Source organism: Heliangelus exortis, chromosome 3 (assembly GCF_036169615.1).
Source record: "Heliangelus exortis chromosome 3, bHelExo1.hap1, whole genome shotgun sequence".
Taxonomy (NCBI): Eukaryota; Metazoa; Chordata; class Aves; order Apodiformes; family Trochilidae; genus Heliangelus; species Heliangelus exortis.
In genome coordinates this window covers 7,650,218-7,678,105 of record NC_092424.1, presented here as the reverse complement: position 1 = coordinate 7,678,105, position 27,888 = coordinate 7,650,218, and the positions used below count along the sequence as shown (strand labels likewise).

Below are 27,888 nucleotides of genomic sequence, written 5' to 3'. Positions count from 1 at the left end.
GCCTGCCAGCAAAGCCAAGTCTAGTCTTGCTTCATTTAAAAACTCTGGACAAAACTTCTGGACTTGTGTGCTGAATGCTAAGCAGTGTGAAAATAGGCCACTGATTTAAAGTACCCAGGACTCCAATGGGTGTCAGTGGGCAGCTGGCATGATTGCAGATGAATGAGCTTATCTGAGTCTTAGAAACACTGGTTTCCATTTGAAGGTGGTTCTGTTTCAAGGGCACACTCTGGTGAAATTCAACTCCACATCAGAACATCCTCCCTTCACAGCTGTGGGATTAGCACTTCCCTTCCCTTCAGCACATCAAACTTCTCCCCTTAGGAATGCAGTCAAACACTGAGATTGTGCAAACCTAGAAAATCACCTGAAAGGATATTATCTCCATAGGGGTTAAATATGTTAGGAGTGTTTTCGTTAGGTGAGAAGTATATGTTAGTGCTGGTTTTCTTCTCTTGCACCTTTGCCACAAACCCTTTTTTGATCTGTCAATGTCTTTGTTGCACGGGAGTACCTATGCAACATCTCAAGTGTCTGTAGTGTTAAACATAACTATATTTGCTGGTTTGATGACATTTTTGTCTTGGCATCACTCTAAAGGAGAAAAAAATCATTACTTGGAAGGATTTGAAGCTTTTCTGGCAAGACAGGGACTTTCATCTGCATACTTTTATAAATATGCAGCTCATCAACAGCAAAGGTGAGCAGAGGACTTTTGAAAGGACTTGAAGTGTCCTTGGCTCTGAACAGGAAAGTTCTGGGTTGCAGTCACTTGTGGCACCTTAGAGAGCCTCAGTTCTCCCTTCTCAGGGAGAATGACATGAAATGAATTGCCAAAAGAATTGTGGCAGTTTGCTGGTGAGCATTGGCTTCATGAGGAAATTGAGTACATCTATTCTGATGTACTGATCCTGGAAGTGCATTGAGACACATTCTTTAATGAATCAGACAAGTTGTTGGTGAACATCCAAGGGCTGGTAAGAGATGCTCCACAGAACAAGAAATTCTAATAGACAACCATAGGAAAAAATATTTTTGCCAACTGGCTGACTATTTTAGCATAGCAACTGGCTTATGCTCTACCCTGTTCCTTAACATCTAAAATAAATATTGAATTCTGTCCTGTTTACAAACCTTATTAAACCATTTGCCTAAGAGGCATTGCAGTAATGAAGCCCTCAAAGTTGTGTTTAAGCATTTCCTCTTACTGCAAGAATCAATCCATCAAGTTTTCGGCCTCCCACAAAGACAACAAATGCAAGCCTGCAATGCCATAAAACCCCCAAGAAACTTCAGAAACAATTTAAAAGAATAAAAAGTAGGCTTTTGGACACCTCTTGCTATGTCTGTGTGGAATGAGGCTGGGCAGGGACTCAGGGTCTGGAGAGGCAGATGGGAGTTCACCTTGTGTAACCTGGTATTCCCTTCCCCTCTCCCCTGCTGTCCCCAAAGCAGCTGTCACCCTCCTGGCAGGAGGCTCCTGAGCCTTTCCTAGCCAGGAGTTTGCCCAGCTGTTTGGCCCAGGACTGCACAGAGAAGGCAGAAGTCTTTCTGGCTGAAGCTTCTGTAAAATCACTGCTTCGGCCATCAAAGCAGCTGAGTCCCTGTGGGGGGAGAGTAAGTAGTCAGAAAGCTTTGGAAGTGGGGGTGAGGACCGATGTGACTTTCCCCAGGGCCTGTCCTCTCCGTGACAAATGATCGCTCCCGGGTCGAGCTGATCTGGTGGCGGGGTTACAAAGGCGGCGTGGTCTCCACTCCTCCTAAAAGCACGCTTAAAGTTCAACCCCATCGCGGCTCCGCGGTCTCCAAGCCGCGTCTCCCCTAACAGCTCCTTGTGTTGCCGTTGCAGGATGATTTGGAAATTCGCCCTCTCCGTGTTCCTGATGGCAGCCCTGGTTCGAGTGACAGACACCAGGAAAAACCGCCCCGCAGGCGCCATTCCCTCCCCTTACAAAGACAGCAGCAGCAACCACTCGGAGCGGAGGCAGCAGCTGAACAAGGAGGTGTTGGCTTCCAGCCAGGAGGCCCTGGTGGTCACCGAGAGGAAGTACCTCAAGAGCGACTGGTGCAAGACGCAGCCCCTGCGGCAGACTGTCAGCGAGGAGGGCTGCATCAGCCGCACCATCATCAACCGGTTCTGCTATGGGCAGTGCAACTCCTTCTACATCCCCCGGCACGTCAAAAAGGAGGAGGAGTCCTTCCAGTCCTGCGCTTTCTGCAAGCCGCACAAGGTCACCTCTTCCACCGTGCAGCTGGAGTGCCCCGAGCTGGACCCGCCTTTCCGACTCAAGAAAATCCAGAAGGTCAAGCAGTGCCGGTGCATGTCTGTGAATCTTAACAACTCCGGCAAACTGTGAGAGCAGGTGTGTAGCTACTGCTTGGTGTTGCACCCATCCCATTGACTGCTGCCTCTCCCACTGAGCAGACTGTCTGTTGCTGGTTTGGGGTTTTTTCCCTTTTTTTTTTTTTTTTCAGTGTGTCTGTTTGTTTTGTTTGGTTTTTGTTTTTGTTTTTTTCTGGAGGCATCTCTCCAGCAAAGAAAGGCTCCTTGTCACTTGCCTACTGGAATAAAGCTTTTTAATGGGCTGTGTTAGGCACTTCATCACAAAAATGTCATTCTGTTTCCAGTATCATCTGGTAGTTGAATCTTCTGGAGTGGAGGAGGCTCACAGAAGTTGGGATTGAGCATCTAAGTAACCAGTTGGCTGCATCCAGCATTAAATGTTTCCACTGTGTGGAGTAAAGCCCTCTGCCCTACACTCCAGCCCCCTCCACAAGATGAGATCACCTTCCTCATGTCTTGGACCTGACCTTGGTGCTCCCACTTGGAAATACTGGGATGCTGCCCAGGACTGGGGGACACAGATGAGGGAGAGCAACGAGGAATAATGTGTGGACAGCAAGTGAGACTCTGATGAGGCTCATCACGTTAAGACAACTTTAATTGTGCAATGACAGATGGTTCCAGGCTTGTCTGAATGGCAGACATAAGAAGCAAGGGGAGAGGGTGAGGTGCTGGGCCAGCCACTGTCACCACAGAGCAGACTGAGGATGGGTTCTGATGCTGTTGTGGTTGGAGCACATCGGACACGTGGTCTCTGCAGCAGTGTTTATTTTGTAACCTAGCTATAGTAAAAAGCTGTTTAAAGTATTATAGACCTAGCCATGTATATTTTTCTTGTGGCAGACTATGCCAGAGATTAAAATGTGTTGAGTAAGAGACTTCGGTTGCTCAGTCAGCTGCCTGGCTTACAATGGACATGGTATAAATAGGCTTTCAGTAGGATTTTTTGTGTTAGAGATGTGTGTTTCTTACTCCCAGAAGGACAACATCCATATAAGATGTTATATTTATGCCTGCTCAGACTTGGGAGAGTTGGAGAGGAGCTGAGAACACTTAAGGGAACGATGTTTCACTTAAGGTATAAAAGTACTGCCACAGAAAGGACAAAATTTGGTCATTGCTGGACTGAATATATAAAAGCTGCATCTTTGTCATCAGGTTTTTGGGAGTGGTGTCTCTCCTGTGATTGGAAACCACGGTAATGTGTTAGTGTTAAAGAACAAACCTACCAGTCAGTGCCTCTGGAATGGGTCACAGCTGTAGGAGCAGGGAGAGAGTGAGCTGTAATTGCTACAGTACTGGTGGTCCACTCAGTTTTTGAGTCCTACATAATCAGTGTTGGTGAACGCTTGCAGTTCATTTTAAATCACATTATGTTGTTATTCAGTTGATGGAGTTTAGCATGTCCTGTATATCCCGTTTGTTCCAGTTCTGATCTGTATTAGTCCCAGCTGCATTAAAATTCTATGTCTCAAAACAAACCAGCCCCTTCCCCCAACCCAAAGACCATGCATGCTCAGTTGGCTGAAGCTTACAAATTAAAAATGACACGCCAGCTCCCTGATGCACGGCTCACAGCTCAGCATCTGCATGGAGTGAAACCAGCTTGCTGGGGGAGCCCCTTTCCCACCAGCAGCCTCTTCAAAGGGTTAATGTGTTCAGCACTCTCACCAGCCAGGGGTTCAGTGCCCCAGGTCTCTATCATGTGGGACAGGCTGCTCTAAGAGGCTTTCAGGACCGAGCTCCACCAGAGCTCACCAAGCGGTTTATGGGGATTGGCACGGGCAGGATGAGGTTGGTCAGGGCTGTTATGTGAACAGCCAGGGATTTTTTTTCTGCTGTGATCTTTCAGCCTGTCAGAAGTGCAGAGGGAGACTCCTCACCCAGGGATTGCTTTAGAGCTGCCCTGCCAGCATCATGCCTGGGCACTGGGCAGCCTGGCCTTGAGAGGGCTGGGGTGTCTGGGGTTGGGGGAAGTGGCAATAGCTATGGCCTATTAAGACTCCAGGGATCTGTCTCCACTTGAAAGAAATGACTGAAAGTCAGGCATTTTGGACTAGAGAGAGAAAAAGCACCCTAGTAACTTCAGTTAGGAAAATTCTGCAAGATTCTTTTTTCTTTAAACTATGCCCTGCCTGTTGGTCTTTTTTTTTTTTTTCACCAGTTTGCAATATGAATATGCTGCAGCTTAAAGCTCCTTCTAGGAGCTGTGTTTATGTAAAAACTGAGTTGAGCTTGTATTGGTTAAAACTGTATTTAATTCTTGTTTTATAAATGAAAACAAAAATGAAGAAATGCTTTAAGTATAATGTAATTATTTTATAGGTATACTATTAAATTATAGATTAAATAATAAAGTTACTCTAGGGTTATATGGCATTCAGGTGTACGGGCTTTGCTTCAACACCTTGTGTCCAACTCCTCTCTACTCAGCATATTCCCTGGCTTCTTTTTTGTCCCTACCAGATGGAGGTGAACGATGGGAAAGCCAAGCCACTTCTTCCCTTGTCCCCCACCCCCATAAAAGTACCCACAAGGCAAGAGGGAAAAATAAATTGGGCTAACCCTAGACTCTGGAGTTGATTCTGCATGCTCAAAAATTTGTTTTTTTGGTTACTTGACAAGAAAATAACCGAAGCTCTACCAGTGGCTGACCTGCCAGCATCACTTGTGGTAAGAGAAGTAACAATTATTCTGACCAAAGTGGTTTTGCTTAAATATAGCTAGATCCTTATGTAACAGGCACCAAGCTACATGCAGGGGAAAAAAAAAAAAAAAAAAAAAGCGTATCTTATGATATAGGTGACCTTGAACAGTTGCTAGTAGCTCTTGAATGAGCACACTGTATATCTCTCCAAAGGAGCATTAGTGTTTGGGGTTTGGGGTTTTTTTATTTCCAGCTCAGAGAAAAGATTGTAGCAAAAGAATCTTGAATGCAAAACTTCAGTGAGGAAAGTCAGTTCTGGCTTTCCTAAGTAGTAATCCTCCATGTGACCAGAAGAGATGCATGCTGGGGGTCTTGAAAGAAGATGAAGCACCTAGACCACAAGCATCAAGGGTGGGCTGTGTCCTTTCTGTCACTGTAAATGACATCTGCAGGGAGCCCTCTGCTGTCTCCTCTTCCCCATCTCCTGCCCAAACCTTCTGACAGTTCAGCAATTTAGTCGGTTTGGGGATGTTATTTTTTTCTCTCTGTGGCTATTGGTTTGGGGAATTACTGTTTTGCTGGGTTTTAGCTACCTCATCCTGGTTAGGGCTCTCCGAGCAGAACTCACAAAATGTCTCAGCTCAGAAGGAGCTCAGGCAGAAATCTCCAAGGTGCCTCTCTCAGCCACTGCCCTGCCCCATTGCCCAGCACCCACCTGAATCTTTGGTACATCCTGGATTCCAGCTCTCCCAGCTCCTTGCTGCCCAGCTGCTGAACCAGAGCCATACACTGTAATCCAAAAATCTCCCCTTGTGGAAGCAGCCCAAGGGCAAGGCAGATCTCCCTGGGCAGATGAAGAGGAAAAATAATCAGATAGACACAGTATTTCCTAGAGTAGAGTAGCACTGGCTGGACCACCATTTGGGGTGAGTTACAAGGACTCCCTGTTTTTTTTAAGAACTTAAATTTGAGCTGCAGGTGGGAAAAAATGAGAAAACAGAGCTGATTCAACAGGGACCCCTTATCTTTAGAAAGAGATCTTTTTGAGGCAATGGCCTTAACCACTGGATGCTGTCACAGGAAGGTTGGATGAAAGTCAGGTACAACACAGGTACAGATGGGTCTGTCATAAGCAAGAGCATGGCCTGGAAAACCTGTTCTGTAATGAAGAAATCCATCTGATTGAAGAGTGGCAGACCTGAATGGTGCAGGACATGGTTTTCTGTCTTGTCCCCTTGGTCACCTGTTGACATTACCTTCAGAAAAACTCAGCTCTATCCGTGTTCACTTATTCTGTCCACAGCAGCTTAAAATTGGTGTAACTCCAGTAACTGATGTAATAGACTTGACACAAATTCAGTTTTGCCTATTAACCTAGAGTATGCAACAAAATAATTGCAATACAAGGACTTGATTTGTCTTCTCTCAGTGAAATTAATAACTGCTTCTGGCTTTTTATGCTGTTCACTGAAAAACTGGACAAGAAAAAACATCATTCCATGGAAGATATCACTGATTGTATTCCCACTGCCACTGCTGGTTAATACTTAACTAAGTTTTGGAAGTGCTTTGGGATCATGAAAGGTGCTACAAAAAATCTAACCAGCACTGTGTCATGACACATGGACCATGCTTCTGAAAGGCTTTCCTTTGCAAGCAAAACAACATTAATCATCTTAGCTCCTCATAAATAACAGACTTGTTCTCAGTAAGTCACATCTGCTGCTCAGGTATGAAAGTCCTTGTTTAGTTGTTGTTTTTTTTTAAGTAGCAGTGAGTGGTACATGGTGCTGTTGATCAGCAAAGGCTGAGAATTTTGGCCATGAGAACTCTTGTAGGACTGCAGCCAACTCAAAGTGTACTGTGCTTGATGTTGCAGTAAATGGGGGAAAGAAGCAAGGGGGTGTTCGACCTCTCTGAAGAACACACGAACAGAACATAAGCACAGAACTCTGTAAAAGGCAGAGTGTGCCACTTGATGACAGAGCAGTGGTGAAGCTTATAGACATTATCATATGGAGATAATAGTTTTTAATACATATTTTTGTCCTAGTAGTTTCTTGAGACAGATACACTGTTAGTAGGTACAGGGTACAAACCTAAGGGAAATGGACAAGCCAGAGAAGTGAGTGATGCAGCTTGACTGGGAAAGGACTTGGAAGCTCCTTACTACCACCAGCTGGGGAAAAGGTAATGTATCCACAGAACTGGGAATTACAGCCACTCTGCTTCTAAAAGGCAAGGAAAGAGAAGCCTGGCTTCCACCCATCACTTCACAATGAGCAGAGGATCACAGGAGCCTGAATGGGACTTGGTGCTTAGGAAGCAAATGGTTGCCAGCAAACTACAGCATAGCCCTGACAGTGAAGAGAGAAGGCAATTATTTAATTATTATTCCTTTTATTTTCATATAAATTAACATTCTAAAAAAATTGAAATAGAAACACTAAATACAGTATTGCACATAGTGATCTTTGTTAGATGATCTATTATTTCATTTAATATAGTAATATACATACTGTAGGTACTGAAGGGAACAGGAAGGCTACAAATGAAAACATGCTACGGTATCCTTGCACTTAGGAGCAAAGTTATGAGGAAAAATCTATTGTTTACATAAATACAAACATGGATTTGAATCAGTGCCATTAAAATAGCTTTATTTTTTAAAGATTTTTTCCATAAGTTAGTTGTAACAGCAAATAATCTCTTCTTTTCCCTTCCCCAAATAGTAACGTTACTCTCATCAACACAAAATTTTAGAACTCCATTCTTGGTAATTTATATCCCTGCCAGAAATTATTACAAGTACAGATTTTCATATAGTTTTGTCAGCAACAGGAGACTCACTTTTCACATAGTGAAAAAAACAATTTTTTCTAGTGCTTGGTATACGTGAAGAACAACACATTCCTGAGGTCATATTCCACACTCCCTTTTAAGACACCCTGCAGGGTAGATCGGCCTCTGGACAGCCAGGAACATCTCTTGATGTGCTAGATCAGACAGGGAATAACCCAACCCAGCAGTCTAGAGCTCATTTGCCCTACCCCAGTTCTTTCAGGCTCCAAGGTTGTGTGCATGGGCATCCAATTCAGTTGCATACACTGCTTTCAGGAAAAGTGCTCTTGGAAGGAAAAAATGTTATCAATCAGGCTGATTGATCTGGGGCTCTTTAAGGGGTTGGTTTTGACTGAGCAGATCAAAACTGCTATTGTAAATCCTGGATTGCAAATAAGAATTAAGCATGTGGTCTAAAATGGAAGCCCTAAGTCATGTATTTCAATCATTAAATTCCTTCCCAGAGACACTGGAAGCCTGGAGGAAAAGTCTGCAATTCTGAAATCCATGTCACTTAGCTGGTAGGCTATGTTCTGTCACTAGAAGTGGCTACTGTTTTCCATAAAGGTCATTCCCCATGTGCACCTTTGAATGGCTCTAGAAAGGAGTTTTAAATTAACTGTAAAGCTAATTCCAAAAGGGAAGTCATGTACATGTGGCCAAAGCCTTCCTGACTTAAGTGATCAACAGTTAAAACTATACTATACCTTCTAAAGTTCATGTAAAAGTATTAGCTGCTTTATATATCTTAACAAACTATAATAGCCAAATCTCATACTCTCTATACTCTCTATCATACTCTGTGCTTTTCTGTATTTTCCTGCTTTCTTTCACTTGCTTTTTTTTTTATTTTTTTTTTTTTTATTTTATTTTTTTTAAATGCTGGGTTTCTGACCCCCATACCACCTGGCATTCACTATTTGGCAAAAGATGAAGTAAAAGTATGCTGCCTTATCGATTTTAAAGATAGTTACAGTAAACATCTTGTTCCACAAATATTTAGTCATGGAGGGCAACCGAACGAGTTGGGAAAGCATTGATTATACTGTATAAACAGCACTTAACGATTCAAAATACAAACTACAAATGCCAACATGAAACGGATACAAACAATTCACTAGGAGTAACATTTCTTTCCCTAATCTAAGTGCAGTGCCATGAAGTATTTGTGTCAGACAGATGTTGCCAGTAGGAATGGAAACGTTTCACTGTATCAAGTAGCATTCTTATGAAGTTTGACTGAATGCAATTTTCAGCATGTTCAGAAGGGATGCAAATGCCACTTCCTATGCATGCTGGCTTGGCCTATTTGTAACATACCCTACACTTTACAAAATATCGTTTTCAAGTGGCAAAGGAGATACAGAGTACAGGGAAGGTGTTTCAAGTCCATACCTAGTCTATTGCTGGGCACTCCATTAAAGTGATTACATTTGTGAATGGATGTACAAGAATAACACATCAATTGGTGGAGAACTCTAGAGAACAAAAAGCAAATTCAAAAAGGTCAAGAAAGCAAATGAGCAGGATGATGTAGTTTCCTTCCCCCTCACACCCCACCCACAGGCATGTTGAAGTTTGGTAACCAGGTAACAATGGGTTTTGCTTTTCTTCTCAGATTTTCATACTTATCTTTGCTTTCTGAAAAATAAAAATTAAAAAAGCAGAAAATTGAATATACATAAAACCACCTCATACAAATAAGAAAAGCACAGTAATGCATTGAGCACTGTTCAGTTACACTTACTGTAGAAGTGATTTCACAGATAAATTCCATTAAAAGCTAGAACTGACGTAGACTTTCACAATGCTTGTGAAATATTTTGATTTTGATTTTCACTCTATCAAATTTTCAGTAAAACTGCAAGTCCCAGTTTCAGTGCAAATAAGAATAATGATGATACAGGAAAAATTATGCCTATAGTTATTACTTTAAAAAATTGTCTTAATGTCTGTATATGTGGTGACATATAGGTGAGATGGAGAAATCCAAGTCAGTTTTAAACTGAGTTGTTTTTTTTTTTTTTAAAAATCAAACCAAAATATTTTGCTCTGGTTTTAAATAAAACGGATAAAATAAAATCTAGTTTATCATTACTAACCAAGCTGTTACTCCATTTACATTTCTGGTAGCAGTAACCACAGCCAACTCTGCCTAAGTATTGAGGATAAGAAACAATATATGCAATGTTATTTCTTGCTGTGTCAGCCAGTATATAGTAAAATATCACCTGCTTCATTTCAAGGATGTGTCATAGTAACATAGCCATGACAACAAATACAAAAGAATTAATTCCTTCCTGGAGATGAACAAACAGGGACACAGAGACACGAAAAATTCTTTTGGCATAATATTTTCAAATATAATTTATGGTTGGCTGCTACAGGTATAATATTAATGGGAGGTGCTGGATTAACTTTTCACTAGAGGAATATTTATTTTCTGTAAAATCAGTCATGATCCTAGCAATGCTTAGGCAGTCATAGTGGAAAAGCTTCATGGAATGACTAGAATTACACCCCTGCTCTCACTAAGGTTGTTTATCTGTTTCCAGAGGAATGACCAGAGCACAGTGTTATCTTTTTTTCTGGGGTTTCTATTCCAAACAAACGCAGACCAGTAGAACAGAAGCCACTAGGTTTTGATACGGGGCTCCTACTTGTAAAATGTGTACCTATCACAATTCTTCCTTACATTTTGTAGCTCTAGAAAAGAGAGTGAATGCAGACTGAATGTGCTTGAAGACTGGAACTGCCTTTCTGCCTTCTAGGTGCATCCCACACCAAAACAGAGATGTGGGCAGACTGGGAGGGGGGAAGGCAATGATACTCTGCTCTTCCTTGGGCTATATCTGTTTTGTGGGGTAACATCCACAGGTAGCATTGAAGTTTGTTAATCTAACACCTTTTATGAAAATGCTAGACATTAAAAAACAGAACAAAAAAGGACATCAAGAGTACCATATCTATACAATGCAAAGAGAAAAAAGTAGAATGAGGGATGGAAACAAAAGTAGGACTACAATTTATACTTACAATTCCGGAGTCATGTTTTGGTCTTATATTGTACAGCGATTTACCCTTTTTCTGCCTGCAGACTTCCTCTGCTTCTTTAACTCTAAAGAGAGACATAATTTATAAATATTCTCCTAGACCAAAACCATTTTGAAAGACACTGCAGCATATAACTAACAAATTTAGGCCTGAGGACTCAAGTGCATAGCTTTACTGCCCACATTTTCATTAGCACTTCCCACAAAATAGCATTTGCACTCTGTGGCTGTTGTTGCCATAACATCACACAGTGGTACTTACAAGGACAGGAATAATCACTGCCATAATCAGTTCTAGTTACAAAAGCAATCAGAGGTTACTACAGTAGTATATTACTATAATATAGTACTAGTTAGTATAGTAGTATACTAAATATGTCAAGATTTAAAATATACTGGGTACATTAAGATTACCTTTATGAGACCATTTGTACCAAATGCTGCTAAGGAAGCTTCTTTTCTTTTTATGAGTATTTAAAAAGCATTCTTCATCTATTCCCAGAACCTCAGAACTTTAACTAGAGTTTAAGCAAAGGTTCTCACCAAGCTATCTTCCCTTTAACCCTATAAGTTTGTGTTTAAAATGGCAAAGCAGCTGAACAGAAATTTCTAGTCTTCACTCTCTAACTAAAAATAAAAATGAAAAATTGCAGATTCATTATTAAAGAACATGTTGTTTATAAACAAGGTGGTACACAGCACTGTACACTTCTCTTCCCAAAAGGGAAGGTGAACAGCAAGGCTTATGTGAGCACTTGGGCTGCTTATAAAGAAAGGAGCAGGTTCCAGAAGTGAGGGCCCACTTCTTAGTGCTTACTGACTTGGTAAATGGTTCCAAATGAGGTCCTTGTGAAATACCACCAAATGCCACATTTTTTCATGGGATAAATGTTTTTGGGTTTCGGTTTTTTTTCATCATGCAGATAGAGGACTAACCCTGACAGGCAGAGAGCTATGCTCCTACTGGGAGCCTGCCAGAATCAGCCTGGTGGGTTCAATGGCACACTGTAAAACTTTTCCTTACCATTTTTGCTCACTCTGTAGATCACTCTTACAAACACATACAGTTATTGAAACACAGATAATACAGATTCAAGTTATGAATTCTCTGAGCTTCAAAGACTTGTGAAAATCCCTTCTGTACAATGGCATTAAATGGCATGAGATGTGCAATTATTTTTTTTCTGAGAGACAAGAATATTATTTATAATTAAGAAAGTAGAAAATAAAAAAGTAAATCCTCTATTGGTTTGCTCTTGCCAAAAAGATGGACTTTAGATGGCACTCACTCTGTCTTTTTATCATAATCCAACAGAAAAAAAAAAAAAAAAAAGTAGCAACTGTAAAATGATATTGAAGAAATGATAAATCCTTGGCTGGTTCCTTGCGGTTCATCTCCAGACCACTTGCATGTCTGCTATTTCACTGAGGTTACACAGGGCAATGTGAGAATCAGACTTTGTGTTACTATTATTTTAAAATATTTTTTGTCTGTGTGGTAAGGGCCAGATTTTGAAAATAAGACTCCAGCTGGGTCTGCTAAGCACATTAAAAAGAACGCCTTCACATTCATCTCTTTCTTTGTCCAACTTCACCAGACACACCTTGTTCTTTTCATAAGTTTCAAATTTATACTTTCAAAAATTAATTTAAATGTCAGTTCTTTTCCAGCACTTCCACCAAGCTGCTCTCTTCATTTGATGACCTTATATTTTATGTTAATAAAAGATCTTTATGTGTGCAGGTGGAGGAAAAAAGGGCTTTGAAATCTATTGTTTTCAAACTGTAACACTTTCTATCTGACTGCAGATCAGATAGATTGATGCAGTATAATATAGAACAAAAAATGTCAAACAGCCAAGTAATTCACCTTTAAAATTTATTTAAATAGATTTGGTAAAAGTGGCAGCCATAATGTGGTGATAGCTTTAAGCAGAAGCTTATGGGAATGGTACAGAACGCAGGAAAATTCAGACATTTTTTATTTTCCTAAAATGCCACATTTTCTTCTGCTTCGTGTCTACTTACATCTATCTGAAGGAGGAAAAGTATCTGTGACACTGATCTTTTCCAAACAATCAGACACATTCCAACCCATCAAAAGCCACTCTTACAAAGTCAGATATAAAGTAGCACATCTATCATGTAATTTCCTCTTTTTCAAATGCAACAATAGCTGGCTCCCTTAACTGGTAGACATCACTTAAATAAGAAAATGAAATCTTACTTGGGACTAAATTAGTATCAAATCCCAGGGACTGCAGAAGTACTATTGAGGTTATCAAAATGACTGTTTTATAGAAGCAATGTAATATATGCAGGTATTCAGACTACTCATCATGCAAATGTCAGCATATGTAACATAGAAAAATATTTACCAAACCAGTTCACACAGATCCAGATGTTATTCTCAGGAAATGTCAGGGAATCTTTAGTCCCAGTCTTTGTCCCATCTAAATATCTCCCCCCCCTTTTCAAGGCCAGATTGCCCTCTGCTTGCCTAACACACCAGGTCAGAAGGCAGCACAGCTTTCCTGTTCAAAACAAAAATCTTCTTACAGGATGGAGCTATTGGTAACAGAGTGCTAGGGGTTATTTTCTGAAAAGCAGGTCCCATTAAGTGTCACTGGAAGCACAGCATCTCTAGATGTTCCACTTCTATCAGAGAAATAGCTCTTTGGAGGAAGGCTGGCTTTGCTTGCAACAGAAAAATGCCAGGAACAAGCCCACTCTGTGCTGGAGGAAGTCAGGACTTCTGTGTCCCTTAGACTGCTTGAAAAAAAAAAATACCCACAGCCTCCAGACTGATAAATAACAACCTTGAGCTTGTGCTACCCATTTTTTTAGGGTTATGTAAGAGGTTCTGGTCTCACTTGTATGGTTGCAGTCCTCATGTTTTTGGGAGCTTTGGGGAAATTCCTTCGAGTTTGAGTCTATTTATTCATACCACTGAGAATGCAGAAGATGAGAAGCATTACTCCCTAATGCACTTAAGAAAAAGCTGAGAGCTCACAGCCACTCAGCTCCAGTTCCAACCATATCACTGACTCACTCTGTGGGTTTGGGACAGCTCAGGCTCTCTTGGCCCCCATCCCACCCTCTGTGTAGGAAGATTCAAATGGTTGAATAGAGCCTTGCTGAAGCCACTATGACCTATATGGATGCTTCCTCAGCAAGAAATGTCCTTAGAAATGGAAAGGAAACACACGAAAGTCTCACTGTTACGAGGTGTATTTTGTGACCATGTTAAAACAGGAAACCCTACAAACTGTATAAATCTACATCTGTTTCTATACAAGAAAAGTCAGCAGACTGGTGAAATACAGTCGAGGGTGATCATTAGCCTTGCTAAATCATAAACCAGTGGAAGTGGTACCATTTTCTACAGTATGCAAGTGCAATTTCAGGAGGCTAATCCTTCCACTAAATTGGGATTTTATTAAATGTAAAATTACAGTGACATAATCCTGCTGGAAAAACAAAAGGTAGTGTTTTGATATGAATATCAGTACCAATTGCAAGATCTAGAAAAGCACCTTTGAAGTAAGGACAACAGCCTTAATTCATCTGGAAAATAACTTTCAATTACCAGTAGTAACTTTTTTGTCAACTTTTTAGCTTTTCTCCGCCAGCCCTTAATGATTCATTTTCCTGTCCATGCAACTAACAAGATTTAGGCAAAACCACCTTGCTCCTGTCAGCTCATGCCTAGAGTAAGCCATATTTCTCACCAAATTGAATCCTATCTGCCTTCCTCTTGTTTGGGTTTTCCTGTACTACTTCCCACTGACTTCCATAAGATCCTGATCAGTGTGGAGGAGCAACTTAAGACCCAAATGTGCAAAAAATTTAAGAAGTCTAGTGGTTATACCAGGAAGAGTGGGTGAACTAATTGAACTATGGCAAACTGGTAGAGCTTCACGAAGAAATTAATGGATCTTATTTAATACCAGGGAAGAGGATATTTGGAGAAAACAACTCAAGAGCTATGATTCTGTGAGCCTCCCAAGAGTCACAAAAGGAGAAGCAATTGCAGACAATTACATACTTCCAGGCTCCAGGCCAAAGTGACACTGCTGCTCTGCCAATGCAGAGTACAAAGAGCTCAAAAAAGCATGAAACAGTTAAAAAGACATTCCTGAGAAAGGAGTGGGGATTCAATTGTCAGGCCCTGTGTGGAAAGATAGGCTGCCACCGGGGGAGGTTGTGGAAAAAAAGTCTGAGGAAGGTGGGTGTTCCCCCGTTCCTGAGAATTATGACCCTTAGGCAAAGGCAGGCATGTCTATAGATTGATTTATTGTTCTGAAGATCTGTTTTTACTTAAACTACTTAGTTCTATGCTTCTAATACTTTCTGTTCTAGAAGCTGTTTGGTCCCTTTGTAGAGACATTGCTCTCAAGTGCAACCAAAAACTCAGAAGCAGGACAGATGCTCAAGGCATGATCTGAGAGTGGGTAAGACAGGTGACAAGGGATATTGTGCACTCTTAAAGAAGCCAGATGGTAGAGTTAACTTGGTTAAGTGTGATGGGAATTATTTGCAAACTTAAGAGTGTGTTAAGCAGCTTTGATAGACTGATGGTCTCACTTTACACTAACTGCTTCTCCAAGTCACTCTCTTTCAGTAAACTGACTTTGGTTCATTTGCTATCGACCCCTGTCCCATCTCATGTCAATTCTGACTTAAAAGTGAGCATATTGGTTTGATAGGAAATAACATCAGCTGCATTGCCATTAGCATGCTTTGCCTGTTACTTCTTTTCCCAAATAATTTCTTGATTTTGCCATAATGAGAACTTAATCCTACAAAAGTTAGTCTGCTCAGCCTTGACAGCCAGAGAGCTGCTTAACTCTCACTGTAGGATCTGAAGAGCAGAGATATTGGCAGCAATGGACCCAATATCAGACCCCAGGCAGATTCTATAACTACTTAATAAAGGTGTTCACAACTCAAATCTGGACAAATATATTGCCCTGAAAAAAAAATAAGTTAAGCTAAAGCGTTCCTACAGAAAGGATATGCTACAAACAGTTCCAATAGTAAAAAAAAGCATGTAGGGAATGTATAACAGTGGGCACTCCATGGATCAGTTAAAAAAAAAAAAAAAATAAACCTAGAAATGAATTAACATCCAGACAGTTACAGAGCCCAAGGAGCCTGAAAATCTCCTGCATAGTAAGATTCAGAGAGTCTAATAATTGTCATCCCTAACAAAGGAAGTAGTTTCCTATTTCTACGATAATAAAAAGTCTCCTCCAGCACAGTCACTGCCTTCTACCCCATATTTATTGTGAAACAAACATATACAAACCATGATTAGGCTTAAAGACAGTCTGTGAGATGAATAAGCAAGTTACACTTTGGCACACACAAGAAAAAGAAACCAGACATCCTTACAAAACCAAAAGACAGAGTATTTTTATCTACCTTCTAGACCAAAAGCCAGCCTGGCCACAACCTTATCAAGGCTTAGAGATTTTCTGTCATCATTTAATCCATTGAGTGGGGGGGAGCCACTTTCCTGCCACTAAACATTAATAATTTTGTCTGAAGTATCTGTGGCAGACAGATTCATTTCCTACTGGCTCCATCTAGGCTTGGTAGCCTTACACTTCACTAGCAAGCACAGTGACATGACAAATGGGAGCAGAATGAGGAGGCTGGAAGGTTATATGCCTTAGATAGTAGAGCTGATCACCAAACCTTCCACAATAAGCCCAGACAGACATTGCTTTCACAGTTTGACATGTATTTTGCTACCAAAATATTTTACATAGGTTTGTCTGGTAACTTGCTTATAGTAATAATAAGACCTTTACAACTAAAAATTTTAAAAATCCTCAGCAGAAATATCAAGTGCCAGACATCTTTAAGATTTCAAGAGCAGAAAACTTTAGAATACCTTCTTTGAAAACTCTTCCAGAGCAATGGGCCTAATTTCAGTCTTTGACCCATTTAATAAAATTCTGAAATTATTTTTTGCTAAGGTTTCTCTGTTTTCTCTGTTTCTCTGTTTCTCTTTAGTAGAAAAACAGAATAAAAAATCACAATTGCCAACATAAAAGTAAAGTAAAAAAAATGCAGATCTTTTACTTTCACGCCAAGAGACCTGAAGTGATAACACAGATATGATTCAGTAACTGACTGCAAAGACTTTATACAGATAAGAAGCACAGTGTAATGTACCTGGTCCCATCAAACTGACTGATGAAACCTAAGCTCTACCTACCAACAAAGAGGTTATGTATTAGACTATCTTGACATCCCTTCCAGCCCTTCACATGGTTACTTCAAGGACCACAAGACAGGCAATGGCTGTCTTAAAGACAGTGATTAATCATACTTTGGCTCAGAGGACCAAGGACAGATAGATTAAAATGTTTTTATTTGGCCACTTAACACAGAGACTAACCTGGAGCAGGACCCTGAATAAGCAGTGTAAAGTAGACTGGGAAATACATTTCAGATTTTCTTCAGTGTGCACCATGTCAAATGGGCCCAAAATAAGGCTTTGAGGCCAAAGGAAATTGAGGCCAACTGTAATGAAAATGAGATCTTCCAATTCACAGAGTCTCACTGTAATTCATGACACAATTCAAGATATTCTGAAAGAATTTAAATTCTAAAGTTTTTGTTTCTCTCAGTTCTATCTGGCAAACATATTCTTGGTGATCTAGGGATTGAGCTCTTATCTGAGCAGAGATACACAGATGTGCATAAATACCAAAAAGGATACAGTGTTGAAACAGGTTTTAAAAATTATAACCCTAGAATTAAAGAAAATTTTCCCTGGAAAATGTAATGATGCAAAAAAAGTTATACTGTTAAGGATAGTTCTGATTCTAATAAAATCCAGACATGCTTATAGACACTTCAATACATTTTTCTGACTTCTGCCATCAAATTAATATTTTTTTATTTTTTCTTATTAAAGTGGCCAGTATTTCAGGCCATGCCTGGCTGCCTTCAGAGAAGATGGAAATCACTTTCCTATGGGCTTTGAATATGAAAATTAAGGTTGCTCTAAGAAAAGATAGCATCACCTTCTGTTGTTTTTCTTGGAACTGAAGCCTGGTTGCTCTCAAAGAAGCCGAATGCATTCTGGGCTGTTTGGTTCAGAAATTCAACAGGAAACGATAAGGGAAAGGAACAAGATTGGAGGTGAGGTAAAGCTGGCAACATAATCAGCAAGCAAAAGAAAGGAAGCTCATAAGTGAACGGAAATGTGAAACTATGTGTTCACTATAAAATGTTTTTAAGCAGCAGATGGAGTAAAGGGAGGAAAAAATGCAATGTGAAAAAAAGAATGACTTGGTGAACAGATTTCGTGGAGAAGGAAACTGTCTTAAGGAGAATATGAAAATGTACCCTGGACAGATGACTTGGATAAACCAGGCTTATGGTTATGTTACTACAAAAATGTAAGAAAAAAAACCCCAAAAACCTTGCTGTTGGCTATGATGTTGATGATGAATATTCCCTGTATTCATGCCATAAAACATGCAGCCAGTCATGCACTTACACCTAATGGATATTGTCATTATTATGCCAGTTCCATGAACTGGTTTGGCAAAGTCTCAGTAATCAAGGAATCTTACATCTTCAGGAGTTTAGGATCAGTCTGGGTTACAGCAAACTTTAAGTCTTTGTGAGTCTCAGATTTTGGGGGACTAATATTTTAATGAGAAATGTTGTTCATTTGTAAAACATTACAGTATTTTCTTGCACCTCAAAAGCCAATGGAATCACTGTGCCTGGGAATGGAAACATCTAACAAGTACAGAAAATATATCATTTTTTGTCAGAAATTATGTTTTAAAATTTAGTAGTCTAAATTTTTTCACCCATAGGGAAATATCTACAGAGTATGTTGGGCTGATTTTTATCATAGCCACATGTCACTATTTTTCAGAAGTCATGAACAGAAAAGGTTTTAAAAAACTGAAAATATCACTATATGGTACGAATCGTGGTATCTCATGTCATGATACCCCATCACACCCAGTCTGACACTACAGCCCTGGAAACAAGCTGCAAACTTCATTACAAGATGATGATTGTTGTCTGTCTTCTCTTATGCACAAAAATTAGGAAAGATCAGATTTGTAATTAGTTTTTTTACTGGATCCTTCCCTTTGTTCAAGTTTGCTATTTGTTGGCTTGCTGTTGCAAATGGAAATATTTCTTCCTGCTGTACAAAACACAGTATTGCTTAAAAATGATGATTTAAAAGTAATTTCCACCTAAGATCTGGGCTGAGAAACTTATCTCCAAATACTTTTATTTTTCACAAATTTTTCCCTCAAAAGCAACATTAAAAATGAAAATTACTGCTCTCCTCTCCTAATGAAAAAATTATGTTGTTTTCATTGAAAATAAAAAGGACTAATTAGGGAAATCACACAAGGAAGGAAGAAAACAAAAAATACTGGAACGTTGAGCAACATCTCAGCTGGACTGCAAATTGTCTCTTTGTGAGGCACTGCCTGGAAGGACCATTCCCAGCTTCTATATTCTTGGTGAGTTTGGCTTTTTCTTTAAGTAGATTTTCCAACGCCTGTCACAGTTTTGATTTTTGGTTTTTTTTCTTGTGATCAGAAAGCTATTTTATTCGAGTTAAAATTTTGAAATACTCTAAAAAACTGAAGATCCTTTTAATTATTCAATTCAAAGTCACGTCAGCCTTATCCTGTTTTGAAATGGCATTATGAGTTGTAAAACCAAGCCTACCAGCATGTGACTACAGATTAGAGAGCAACAATTACATTGAGATTAAAGTTCCCTACTCAGAAAACTTCCCTACCATAACTACTTACTAGCATAAGGCTGGGAGCTTTTAGTTGGTGTTACCCAACAGCATCCCGAGCAAAACATGATCCCACTAAACATACTCCACATTTTCATCCTTTCCTTCTCATGTTGCCCCTCCATGTACATTTTTCTTCTCTTTCCTCCCATCTCCACAGTTCTTTGCAAGTTTATATTCCCATGTCCCACAATTTCTCACTCTCAAGTCTGACTCACTGGTTCCTATTATAAGCGTTAACTAAATATCCCCTAAATTACTCTGAGAGGACATTGCTCGTGCTATGGGATTTAATGCCCTCCTCTGCAAGCAGAAGTGGCAGCTTACCAATATGCTCCTCACTGTGCAATGTACAGATATCCAATGCCAGACTTTAAATTGCTCAACAGCAAGTTTTAAATCATCCTGCCGAGGAGTCTGTAGGGAGACATACCAGTCTTTCTGCAGGGGGAGATCAATGAGCTGTGGAGACATGCTGGCCAGGAATCTCCCTTTCATCTAGATATACACAGTGTGACACACCAGGTGCCAGCTTAACTGCTATTCTTACGGGAACGGGCAACTTTTCCATTTGAGAGACGAGCGCACTTTTTTTTTTTTTTTTTTGAGGTTATAGATTATTTTTAATGTGTCAAAGATTTATCGTGGGAGTTAAAGGGTTGAATAAAGTCAGCCAAAAGAAATTCTCAAGCTTAGTGTGATGCAAGATATCAGGGACTTAGAGAATTTTACCATCATGTTGATCCTGCTTATGAACTCTCTCCTCTGCTGGCATCCCTGACACAGCCAGTCTCTGTTCAGTGATGCTCCTTTCCATAAAGGCAAGGGCCAGACTGAGCTTAGGAGCAAATATATTATGTACACACTTACAGGGCACCTTTATCTCTCCCTTTCTCTCTCTCCCCCCTCCCATCACCCCACTTCCTCCGTCTCCTGTCTAGAAATACAGCTTTCCTTCTCCTCTACAGGTGAATCTTTACAAGGTTGCACAGGAGACTGAAGAAATGGAAACACGTCCAGAACTGAAGTGGATAAAAGAGTCTCAGTACCTCACTTGTAGCCAGGGAAACTGGAAAGTGGAACTGTGGCCCTACAAACATGCTTCTGCCTTTTTATCAACCTGTTCCTAGTAAGATCTAAACTTTCATCTAAGGCCTAATGATATTGCCTTTAACCTTTGGCAATGATGGAACTTTTCTTTTAAAGCTAAGGGACTGACTGCCTTTGGCTACTGCAATGAGCCAGTGTATATTTCACAGCTGTAAAGAAAAGATGAAGTTGTAGACCTAAGGATGGATCACTGTTGTCTACACCAATATGAGACTGTCTGACAAATAATCCTATTTTTAGTTACTGAGGGTGTGCATTTTCCACATTTGATTGCCACTCCTATTTTTTAATTTATTCTTTTTCAAATTGATCATAAAACGTTAAGATTTCCCTCAGTAGGGTTATATTACGTGTTGCCTCATGAGCTTTTTCATCTTCTCTATTGCTAGGACAGGCATCTTTTCCTGGTTATTAGGAAAGTGATAGAGTCTGGGCAAAATTCCTGTAGGCCTTTCCTAGATGTCAAGAAAAACTACAATACTTCTCACTGTCACAAAAGTGCCAGACTGGACCAGTGCCCTTAGCACTGAAGAGCTCTGACACAGAAATATAAAGAAACTGTGGTAAAATAAAGACAGATTAATGACAAAAGAGTTTAAAAATTCATGTCAGTTTCTACGGGACACTTGCTCTAAGTAAGAAAAAAAGGCATTTGGAGATTACTGGAATGTTTCTAAGGCGCTGACACTTCCATACCTTTCAAGAGTTTTCAAAGTGTGAATGCAAAGCATGGACTACCAGTCACACATCAAATATACTGTAAAAGGACTACAATTACAAAAAATTTAAAAACTCAAAGCATCTACCTTTAAGTTTGATTGTGGTTTACCCTCTGGGTTGTTTTTTTTCCTCTGTTTTTCTTTGTTTGGTTGGGTTTTTTGGTAATTTTTTTTAAAAATCATCATTAGAAGAAAGTTATATAACTTTGAAACTTTCCCTGAAAAGAATGCATCTTTAGGATAGACATCGCATCAGAAATTTCAGCTTTCACAAAATATTTTTGAGAACTTTATAAATAATTCAGATAACAATTTCTATGGGAATGCTCCAGTTTGCCCAGACTGCACTGTGCCCACAAAAAAATATTGCTGTTCAGAAAACCTCCTGGCAGACCTATGCTTTCACTGTAATTTTCAGGTGCATTTTTCTTTTTATTGCTACTGTACTTAACAGTTTGTCAGGCATAAATTTTCTCTACAGTTAGTATTTTCCAGTTCTGCTTTATTTCAAGTGAGAGAACATAGAGAAAGCAGAAGAAAACTTCAGAAAAATTAATTTGTTTTTAACTTTGCACCATTTTTAAATTTTTTTCCCCTCATCTTGTAAGGAAGTACTAAGTCTGACACTTCAATGTTTATCTTCTGCATATAAATATCTGGCTAACCAGAACATAAGTTGAAATGCCAAGTGAAAATGTTTAAAATAAGAACTTGCTGACTGCTTTCTTTAAAACATACACTGTTAATCTCCCAGTAACAAAAAGTGGTACCACCTTAGAAAATACCATCTATGAAAAGCCTGTGAGTAAATTATCATAAAACAGTGACTCATATTTGCAGACACTAAATAAGGAACAGCCTGTATTAACAGTCCATGTGGAAACTGGGATATAAAATATTCTAGAATCATTACCCACAACTTAAAAGTTTATTAAACTAAACACTAAAAGCAGAGGGAAAAAAAGAAAAAAAGCAAACAAAAACACCCCAAAACTAAACCAAACCAACCAACCAACCAAAAACCAACAATAAAAAAAAAACCCAAGCCAAAATAAACCTTAAGCAACGAGGGGGTGAGAAAGATGATAAAATGGAAAAAGGAAAGCAAATAAATTTAAATATTTCTTAAATAATTATAACAATTAAATTATGCTTCATGAGGCAGAAATCTGGTAAATAATTCACCAGAGGTGGCCTACTGCAACACTTCAGAAATAAAAATTTCACTGTATCTCTCACTTGTTTTTTTCCACCAAGAAAATACTACAGTAAGTTACTTTGACCCATGTCCAGTTCTAGAGACATGGGAAGGACATAGAAGCGTTGGAGCAAGCCCAGAGCAAGGCCATGAAGATGATCAGAGTGCTGGAGCACCTCTCTTATGAAGACAAGACTTAGAAAATTGGGGTTGTTCATCCTGGAGAAGAGAAGGCTCCAGGGCAATATTATGGTGGCCTTCCAGCACCTGAAGGGATCTGCAAGAAAGCTGGGGAGCAGGGCATGTAGTGATGGGACAAGGGGTAACGGTTACATCAGCCCAGGTTTTGGCCTCCTTGCTCTTCTTCCTAGGGATCTCCCTGTTGCTTTTCCCACTGCATTCCCTTTCTCACTGTCCTGTTCTTTTCCTGTCACATCCTCACCTAGAGCCATTTTTTTAGGTTATACAAGCTCAGTGCCTTTCAGGCTAAAACTATCCTTGCCCTAGAAGGGGCCAGCTCAAGCTACATTTTATTGCTTCAATGCATCCTCTTAGCACACTTGTTCACTGAGTTAAGAGAGTGAAATGATTGTATCACACTCTCATTCTTCTATTAAGCCTTAGATGTAAGGGGGGATATATGAGGAAAAGGTTTTGTGCTTATTTAATTAATGCCTTTTAAAGAAAAATATTTTGCAGTGTAACCTCTCTCTGGAGAGTTTTTGTATGCTTTTAGAAAAATCGCCTACTAACTTGGAAAAAAAAAAAAAAAGACTTTTTTTTTTCTTGAACCCTGTTCTACAAAAAAATGCAAGATTAAGTTAACCTGTATTAAAAGTTGCAAGTCAAATCCCTGCATAGGAAACCAAAGACAGTCAACTTGGTTCCAAAGAAATGTACTCAATTATAGAAAATTCAGTCAGTCAGTAAAATGAAATAGATCCCCAGAGAGCTGCTGTGCTGTACTAACATTTGCACCACACTCTTGCAATGGGAGTAGAATCCAATTTTCTTAACTGTGAGACTGCTCCAAAATGTAGCCACTTACACTAAACATGCATGGTATATATGACACGGATCATATATGTGCCTAAGTTTTCACTGACTTCCTAAGCCAGTAATCTGATGTCTGTGACAATTACATAGGTTGAGTACTCTTGAAAAAGAGGCCTGTTCTTGTCAAGTTATTTAAACATGGACTGATATAAATCATTTAATGAACATAAAGCACCAGTCCTGTTAATGCTGAGGCTCAGAAGTAGCTTAATTATCTGTATACCAAGGTCACTCAAGTTGCTAACAGATGTGGGATTATATAACAGTGCTTACAGTTTTCATGTTTGTATTTGTTTAATTTGTTCTAATACAGCATTTATTACTTTTTAAACAACTGATTAATTCTTGGCACCATTTTTATAAACAAAAGAAGACCACTATGTGCTATCTGCATGCAGATGAAAGCAAACTTCACAGCTCTTCTAATACATGGAACAGACAGTATGGGTAATTTTTCAAAATTGCCATTCTCAATTCTTTATGTTTTATATACCACATGTGCTCATGTTCATAGGCCATGATTTGCAATATGGTTCAGCGTGAGTTTTTTCTTAATGGAGAGTCAAATGACCTTTTTCTGTCAGTCTTCCTGGAGAAATACTTAAAAAACATCATGTCTTGATGCCTGCACTTGTTTCACTAAACATGCTAATAGGAAATCTTGATCAACTTTCAGACCTGATAAAAAGTCTCCCACTGCTTGGATTCATGGTGGCACAATAGTTACACTCTTTACCAAAAATGTCAGTAGGGTAATGAAAAATTTTAGCACAAATTGATATTAATGTCCCACTCAAAAATTATAACTATTAGGAAAACCAATAATCTTAAAAAAAAAAACCAAACAAAAACCCCAAAAAACAAAAAAACCCATTCAATGGGTTGTGATTGGCTGTGTGCTTGCTGGTTTCTGTGCAATTGCTCCCAATAACATTCTCTGAGAAAAGCCTTTGAACAAACAAGAAAATGTACCTTTCTTGAAGAATAAGTTTGTTTTCCTTCTTCCAGAAGTCTTTGAAGTCAGAACTGAATTCATGCCAAATACTGAAGAAAGAATGTGGGGACACCTCTTTCTCTCCCATTTTTGGTTTCATACAGAAATAGGCTGCAGTTTCCAAAAAGCTGTCAAAGAAAACAGAAGTGGCAAATGTTTCAGTACCCACTGATGAAGGTTTGATTTAATTTTTTACCTTAACACCAATATGGCATTTAATTATTCTTGGTATCAGATCTGAAATAAAAGCATATAAAACCATAATAGTCCTGAGCTCTTTGTATAGAGGTAGATACACAAGATAACTCTGCAAAAAAAGTTGGGATCTGGAATTTAGCACGGGTTCTGGTTTTGACCAAAGTATCTTCCATTTCAAAAGCTAAAATAAATGCTCTGCTGATAGCCCTGCAAATCCAGACATCCACACCTGCCTGCACACTGCTTTTCTCTTGTGTTTAAAGCTATTTTCAAACCATAGAGTCCAAGTCTAAGAAGGACTGCAAACAGTTCTTCTTCTTCTGCTATATCCATACTACGATGCAATAGCTTGAGACGCCCTCAGTTGAAGCCTACAGAGAAGTAAAGCCCAGACCTGCTGTGCACTGAACAAGAAATGATGGAACAGAAAACTGGGCCAGGAGCAACAGTTTTAGAAACCAGGTGTCCATCAGGACTCTACCAGACCAACCCGACAAACCCTTTGAGCAAAGCAAAAGATAAGTAGCGTATTAGAACAAAAGTTACACCTCAACAAAGAGCTGCTGATGAAATGCATTTTCCTACACTGAGTGATGACTATGATTAAAATTAACAGATTTCTGAGTTTTAATTGCTTCTATTTTATTTCAAATTTTAAAGTGTATAGGAATGTAGAAGAATTATTTTTAAAATCATTTGCTTAATTAAATATTATGCCACTTTTGGTTTTTTGACTTAATGTTTTATCATCTGAAGCTCAACACGAAAGCCTCTGGAAAATGTTACTTTATGAAAAATTCTATTGAAAGCTGTCTCTTGAAATATAATTATAGATGTTTTGCTCCCTGATCTTTTACTATTCATCAGCTCTTATGATAATTTTCACATCATCACAGTTTGAATCACTTTAAGTATGGGAAAAAAATTCAGTTCCATTTAAATGGATGGAAGTGACATTTCAGTCACAGAAGCTGTATCTTCATTCATGGACCATTGTAAGTGGAGACAGTGCTTTGATAGTTATAATTCAAAGTATTTATTGGTGACAGTATTATACAAAGATTCATCATTCAGAAGGGTCAATCTGACAAAGTTTCTGTCTGCATAGAATTATCCTATTTCTGAATAAAAAAGCCTCCAGCTTAAAAAATTAGCATCACTTTACCAAATTCTACAGCCTTTTCCTCTTAATTCATAGTTAAGTTTTCCATCTGCTGAAGAAAAATGAAGCCATTGAGCAACAAAGATTCAGTGCAGAAAAACATAAAAGACAAAGACCCTCACTTTTAACCCATTCTGTTCATACTCAAATGAAACCTCACCTGAGGGTACCTTTTCTTAAGCTCTCTCAGACTGCTATTGCATTCTGTTCTGTAAGTCAGCTCTTGTTCACTAAGTAGGATGTCTCTTTTTTTTGTAGCTGGGTTTTCTTGCATTTTTTTCCAAATAATTTATAGACAAGTGATACAATGGATTAAAATAAAAAATTCCATTTTACTTACCTATTTACATTTTCCTTATAGTATTATACTGAGGAAATATTTATTATTAATCTTAGGGTACCTCAGAATCACTCAAGAAAATATCCCTGACCTTCATCAGCCAATTGCACTGTATTGTAAACTTTTGCCTACTTTCACTTTTTTTTTACTTTTTGCAAGGTTGCAAACATATTGGGGACATATCAGGCCACTCCCCCAGCTTTATAGCTCTGGAGCTAGGTAGTGGGGAAGTCATAATAAAGGTTCATTTGACTTTTCAGAATGAACTGGCAATATTTTTGAAGGAACACAAGCAGTACAGGATGAGAGAGAAATTTGGAGGCATCAGCTGAGTCAATAGCTTCTTTTTTGTAAAACTCTTTGAATGAATGCAATTAATGATTTACAGAGCATAGAAAGATCAGAAGTTTAAACCAGAAGCCTTTTTCTGAGAAAAATGTCTTCAAACCATCCTGCAAATGACAATACTGTTAAGAGAATTTCACAGTGATTAGCCATCCTAAGCAATGTTTTTAAATTTGAGGTAAAAAGCAAGAATTTCATTACAGGAACACAGTTCAAGAAACAGGAAGGCAAGACAAAACGAAATTCATACTGTAGAGGAGATAGCTAAAAAAAAAAATCAAATGATAAGCAGCACTGAAATTTACTGTAGATTCAAAGACCTCCATTACTCTTCAACTATTCCAGCTATCCTCTGGGATGTAGCCAAAGTTTGTTTCTCTGGTGACTAAAAATCTCCCTGTGGAGCACTTGTATAACCAGCACAACCTTACACATGCATACAGATGTGTCTAATAGCTCTAACTTAATTTCTAGCTTTATAGAGAGAAGATAAATGCTCAGCCAGGTTGCTTGCCTCCATGGCAGTTAGTCTGGGAGGTAAGGGAAATAAGCTGTTTGTGAAATGTGAAGCAGCAGCAGCATAGCAGGTTGTCACTGAGAACACGTCACACCTTTCTAACGCCTGGTAAGATCACAGAAGACATCAGCTGCAACACAGCAAGACTTCAGGGTACAAATCTCCATGAATCAAATGTTATTTCTATATATGCAGATCAAACGATCAAGACAGTTACTACATATTTTTTCAACCAGAGATCTCTACTCTTATACAGCAGTTAAGTCTCTTAGAGCACACTTAGAAGACATATGGAAACCTGCTCGCTGTACATTAAATGCTGTCATTTTTGTAGTACAAGACAAAGTGGCATAATTCACACATGAAAGACAAAGCAAATAAAGTAAATCCAGTTGCATCAAAAAATAACAGGCACAGCAATAAATCCTCTATATTACCATGCTCTTTAAAGATCTGATTTGGAAATGTTTACTTATGTCAACCTAGACATATCTCAAAGCGGATTCAAGGAGGGGATGCACATTTTAAATACAAAGAGAAATTTGGATGACATTGCCA

At 39.1% G+C, this 27,888-nt stretch overlaps 2 protein-coding genes across 14 annotated transcripts in view; one reads left to right on the top strand and one right to left on the bottom strand.

The window, feature by feature from the left end:
• Positions 1-25,032, top strand: part of GREM2 (gremlin 2, DAN family BMP antagonist) — a 59,661-nt gene extending 34,629 nt beyond the window's left edge. For 4 of the 12 annotated variants that reach the window (XM_071739071.1, XM_071739072.1, XM_071739074.1 and 1 more), the window contains exons 2-3: positions 1,850-2,363; positions 2,629-4,723. In XM_071739071.1, the coding sequence (XP_071595172.1) occupies positions 1,851-2,357 (507 nt within the window). In that variant the 5' untranslated portion in view covers position 1,850 and the 3' untranslated portion in view covers positions 2,358-2,363; positions 2,629-4,723. Of the gene's footprint in view, positions 1-1,510; positions 1,618-1,849; positions 2,364-2,628; positions 4,724-4,810; positions 4,871-15,247; positions 15,402-19,268; positions 19,427-20,659; positions 20,821-22,777; positions 23,041-24,782 lie in introns of those variants that run through there. The other 8 variants (XR_011724915.1, XR_011724917.1, XR_011724919.1 and 5 more) reach the window with 8 other exon arrangements.
• Positions 7,372-27,888, bottom strand: part of FMN2 (formin 2) — a 150,067-nt gene continuing 129,550 nt past the window's right edge. For both annotated transcript variants that reach the window (XM_071739066.1, XM_071739067.1), the window contains 3 exons: positions 24,747-24,896; positions 10,869-10,950; positions 7,372-9,473 (listed from right to left, as the gene is read on the bottom strand). In XM_071739066.1, coding sequence (XP_071595167.1) covers positions 9,447-9,473; positions 10,869-10,950; positions 24,747-24,896 — 259 coding nt within the window. In that variant the 3' untranslated portion in view covers positions 7,372-9,446. The remainder of the gene's footprint in view (positions 9,474-10,868; positions 10,951-24,746; positions 24,897-27,888) is intronic.